This window comes from Pinus tabuliformis, chromosome 1_1 (assembly GCF_031772625.1).
Source record: "Pinus tabuliformis cultivar Carrire ecotype Pingquan chromosome 1_1, CPIR1, whole genome shotgun sequence".
NCBI lineage: Eukaryota > Viridiplantae > Streptophyta > Pinopsida > Pinales > Pinaceae > Pinus > Pinus tabuliformis.
The window spans coordinates 724,245,092-724,250,350 of record NC_142297.1 but is presented as its reverse complement, the minus strand read 5'-3'; the positions used below and the strand labels follow the sequence as shown (position 1 = coordinate 724,250,350).

Here is a 5,259-nt window from a genome sequence, read left to right as displayed (position 1 = left end):
TGCGTTAGATCATTTAATCAGTTCATCGTTCTTCACTAATGATGTGCATCCGTGATAGTTAGACTGAAACACCCATTTCCTGGAAATTAATTAACTAATTATGCTCATTGTAGATACCTTTGTAGTTATGTGAGGTCAACATTGATGTGAAGGGGCAGGGAGCATCTTCAAGTACTTCGAGTAGCGCTCAATCAGTTGAGGAAAAAAGCGGCATGCCATATTTTTCCCGTTTTCTTCAATCGATTGGAAGTTTGATGAAAAAATGGAATAAGATTGTATTGAAAGGTGCCATAGATGCACAATCACTCCCATTTGACTTTTGGGGACTTAAAAACTTAAGAAATATAGATTTATCTAGCTCTACTAAACTAACAACGTTGCCCAATTCCTTTTCTTAGTTATTGCAACTTAAACATTTGGAATTGCAAGGTTGCATTAATCTATACATCCCAATGGATATTTTGGGAGAAATTTCCACACTGGAGCATATCGATTTCAATGGCTGTGCTCAATTGGAACACTTGCCAAGGGGAATCACCTGTCAGAGGCGTTTAATATACTTGAATATACTAAATACTAATTTAGGAAAATTTCCCTTGAACTAAGAACCACTATGCCAATTAGAACAACTAAGAATAGGGAGCGCAAGCTTGAAAGAGTTACCATGTTCACTGGCCTATTTAGTGCACTTAAAAGAGTTGATTCTAGTCGAATGCTTCAAATTAAAGTATATCAACGCACGTATTGAACATCTCACATGTTTGGAAAGGTTAGAAACATGTGGCTCTAAACTGCCCATTTTACCAAAGAGGAGTTGCACTGCTGAAACATTTGAAAGTTTTGACAACAGACCAAACAAGAAATCAAATTTTCATGGATGTAATTGTTTTTCCCTTGCATATTTCCAATATAAGAACTTATCCAATTGCTCTATATTTTCCCTTGTGGCAATATCTAGCGAATAGAGCAGAAAACAACAAAACATATACTGTTTGAAACTGTATTTTTGCAGAGATAGGAATTTGCTATCCATAATCAGATGATAGCCATCACTAGATTGGACTAATTCACATCATATTGGACAACAGACAGAACAAGAAATCACATTTTCATTGATCCAATTGTTCTTCCACTTATCCAATTGCTCTATATTTCCTTTGTGACAAAATCTTGCAAATAGAGCAGAAAACAACAAAACATAGTGTTTGAAACTGTATATTTGTTGAAATAGGAATATGATGTCCATAATCAGATGATTCCCACCACTAGATTAGAGTCAGTCACGTCAAATTTGACAGCAGACAAAACAAGAAATCACATTTTCATTGATATAATTGTTTTTTCCGGGTTTGGAAAATTTTCAGCTTGAAGGCTTATATACCTTATTTGTATTGGAAATGCAATGTGTTTGTGATTTGGTTACAGGAAAGGATGGCTACAATGTATTGCAAAGGGGATGAATGGCTACCTTTCTCGAAAGACAATGCAGTGGAGGGTAAAATGGACATAAGTGTGATATTGGGGATGTAGTAATTGAGACTGAGGAGAATATCAACACTAGTGCACCATCATCTTCTCAGGCCAACAGTTTCAAAGAAGCATCACAATGGATGATTATAATAACATTTGTGGAATATGAAAATTTCGGGTGCATTGCTATGTTACAATGGACAAGGTTGATTGCTTACTTATCATCTGTTTTGCATTGATCCTCTCTGGTTCAGGTTCCTTCTGGGGATTGACTCTGCCCAACTTGTTGTACAAAAATACTTCATCTCATTTATTCGGTTCGACTTACTCTTATTGTTACATCATCTACAACAATATCAAGCTAGACATATGAACAATAACAATGCGACCAACTGGTCAACTGTGTTGTTAGGGAGGAAATCAAAATTCAAAAGAAGTTATTGGAAAATAGATTCCAATAAGGAAAGTGGGTGTGTGATGGAAGAAATAGTTTTCTCGACCTGTGAGGTTGTTCATATTGATATTCAAAACTCTTAGACTAGGAAGCATTGGTAGTAGATGGGTGCCAATGCCTTAAGTTACCAAAATTATTGCATGATTTGCATAATTTTTTTGTTCAAACCTCAAACCAAACCTCAATTTTTTCTGATTAAATTCATAGTCAAGTTCAAAATTATCTTTAGATTCAGATTCAATATTAGATTTATCTGTGAGGTTCAACAAACCTGAACCGAATTTCCAACCTGAAGATTCAAGTTAAACAAAACCAAATTTCAATCTTGAAGATTCAAGTTCAACAAAACCTGTGAATGAGATTGTGATATAATATGACTAGACAAATTCTTCAAACTGCATCAGTCATACATCTGAGTCTTATGTCGCAAGTTCTATGTATGGTGGAGTGATGTCCACAAGGTTTTTTTCCAAGTCTGAACCATCCTAAATCATTGAACATTTGATCAAAGCTCCAAATCGATGGTAATTATGATTCATTTATCACTAAAATCTAGCAATCGGAACTGCGATTTTCCATATCACCCGATTCCAACAACCAGAGGACGTTTTTTTCCATGAGATGAGATACGGCTCTAGAGACATGCTTATATTGGCACCTAGTGGACCAACTCACCTAAGTGTCTGGTACGTTTCATACATTTAGGGCCAAGGACAAGTCCTAAGCAAATATGGAAAAACCCTAGTCTTGATGTCTTAGTTGAAAGATTGTGTCCATGTGGTCTACCCCATTTGACGTCTTCATTGAAGGATCGATTCCATGTGGTCCTTCCCATTTAAGGATTATGAGGCTGGATGCAAGTTTAGCATATCGCTCCTCAGACCTAGTAAATGAATCCACTCTGTAGTGCAGCCCACGGCACCATTTTCTCCAACCATTTCTAACCAAAATTACTAATAATTAAAATACTAGGGTGTGACTTCCTATAGCTAATAGTCGCTTTAGACTATTTTAAGATTCAACTATTTCCATAAAATAAATTAGCTTCTTTGAAATTGACAAGATTGAATTTGACTTAGTTTCCGGAGAATCCACAGTAAGAACCATTTTCTGCCAACATTTCAAATCCCAACCAGGATTCATCATCGCATATTGCAAACCCCAATATTCAGTGGGAAGAACACAGGTGTGAAATAAACGTGATGCATCTACTCACATTTATTCATTCCTGGCACAATTTATCCATTGCTTTCTCTCCCCTCCAAAATAATTAAGTAGAATTGGCTGTCAAAACAGAAATGAAATGGAATGAATACACAAAGTGTTTAGTGAACATGGCAATTGCATAACAGATGAATCAATTATTCGAACCCCTTTGGATTCAATTTTTCATATTACAACATATTACATAGTATACATATAAGAAGGGGCTTGGAGATGATATCGAACCATAGCAGCCAACCTGATTAAGATCAGGCTTGTTCGCAATAAATAACGATGTCCAGAGAGTCCCCAGATAAATAAAATAGTGATGCTGTTAAAATTTATTGCGGGCATTGGTGATCCGTAGCTTGACCGGAATTGGTCGGCCCTTTCCAGAGCCACCACAGGAGGAGAAAGGTTTCATACCGGTATGGCCACATGTAGTGCATCCCTCTTCGCCATCAAACCAACGCTTGCAGATACATGGAACCCTCCTGGAGCCATTGCAGGTGGGGCATTGGGGCATGGGCATGGCCCCTCCTCCCATCGTACTCTTCTTGTGATCTGCTTCCTCCATGAGGGATTTGAACATCCATGTTCCAACTATCATTTGTATTCCTGATGCCACTTGCGACACCATTACAGCTGGAGACATGGTGCTTCTTCCGCAGTTCTCTATCTCTCCATTAACTCGAAACGTAAATGCTTCCCGTTCCTCATCTTTTCATATCTGCAAATGACCTTTCACCCGCAATCTAATAAATTCTTGGTAGGTCTGCACAGGTTTTCACTGAGTCTTATGATGGGTTCATAAATCTCCGCCAGGACGATGGATTCCCACTGATCATGGACCAAAACTCGCCCAAATTTCTGCCAAACGTGTCAAAATATAATTTGGTTGAAGGGCGAAAATAAAGCGCTCTAATTGGGTGGGGAAAATAGTGTTTACCCACCCAATCTCACAAAGAGAACGCCTTTTGACGTAATTAGGGTTCAACCCCTTTTTTTCTCTACAAACAAAATTATTTATTAAACAAAGGTAGTCCTTTTGTGTTATGTGGTCGAGAATGGAAGTTAGCATTCTGACAAAACAGTTAGGGGCAAGAATGGAACTTTTTGAAGTAAGAAATAGTTATAAAAAAAAGAGAATAGTTAACCATAGTGTGAGAACAACTAACCCTATCAAGAAGTTAACGATGTGCAAAGAACATTTGATCGTATCCAATAGAAAAATTGTGAAGCAATAAATACTGAATCTAAAACCTTTAATAGAGGCAATGATTTTGAGTGAAAACTGAAGACACCTTCCAATGCGCAGAGCTCTAATCAACAGGAAAGAGAGGATCCTATGTGTTTGGAGGCAGAAAATTTTCAGGGTGTTTAAATTGTGGGGATCCTTCCCATACATTTTACCAATGCCCCCAACTCAAACACCTAAAAATATATATATATTTTGAAACTAAATTTTAATGGTGGAAACTCTTAGTTCACTTGGAAACCTAAATCCAAATTCAAAATCCAATGGAAAACTATCATTTATGAACCTAACCCTACCTTACAGTTTGGGAAACCTCCAGACTACTGTGAAGCAAAACAGGAATCTACGTTCTTCACTTTGGCACTTTCATACGGGGCTCTACCTTCACCTTCATTGATACTTAGGGGCATTGATTCGTTAGCTTGCCGCGAACCCTTTCCTATCTGTGCCAGGATGACCGTTCACAAATTCTCTCTCTCACTTGAATCCTGGTAAAAACCATTAATCTGATATATGTCAGTGCTTCCATGCTCATTGCTCATTAGTAGAGGAGAAGTAGATATTAAAATTAACCTTACATTTACACCAACTCCGAGTTCTTAAGATAGACACTTGGCCAAAAATAAAAATTATAATCCTTTGTGAAATGAAACGATGTTCAAAATTGTAGACTTAAGTTTTAATTATCGTCAATATTGCAACATGCCAACACACTTGCATGGATTGCAAGTGTCACTTACAAATGTCGTTCGCCTTATTTTTACTCCTGACAGAGTCAAGCATTTGTTCTTTGTTTTGCTCAGTCGTAATAGAGTCCATTTCACCGATCCGACTTCTTTACAGTGTTCCACAACCTCGTGTCTGCCTCATTGTC

The 5,259-nt window shown here is 37.4% G+C and overlaps 1 protein-coding gene across 1 annotated transcript; it reads right to left on the bottom strand.

Moving 5' to 3' along the window:
* Positions 1-3,461: 3,461 nt before the first annotated feature.
* On the bottom strand, positions 3,462-3,782 carry LOC149215940 (uncharacterized). The gene has a single exon (XM_089389776.1). The coding sequence runs from the start codon at positions 3,780-3,782 to the stop codon at positions 3,462-3,464; it is 321 nt and encodes a 106-aa protein (XP_089245902.1).
* Positions 3,783-5,259: the final 1,477 nt, after the last annotated feature.

Excerpts from the sequence above, each read along its gene's own strand:
- LOC149215940 (XM_089389776.1), bottom strand. The coding sequence starts at position 3,782 with ATGTCTCCAGCTGTAATGGTGTCGCAAGTGGCATCAGGAATACAAATG.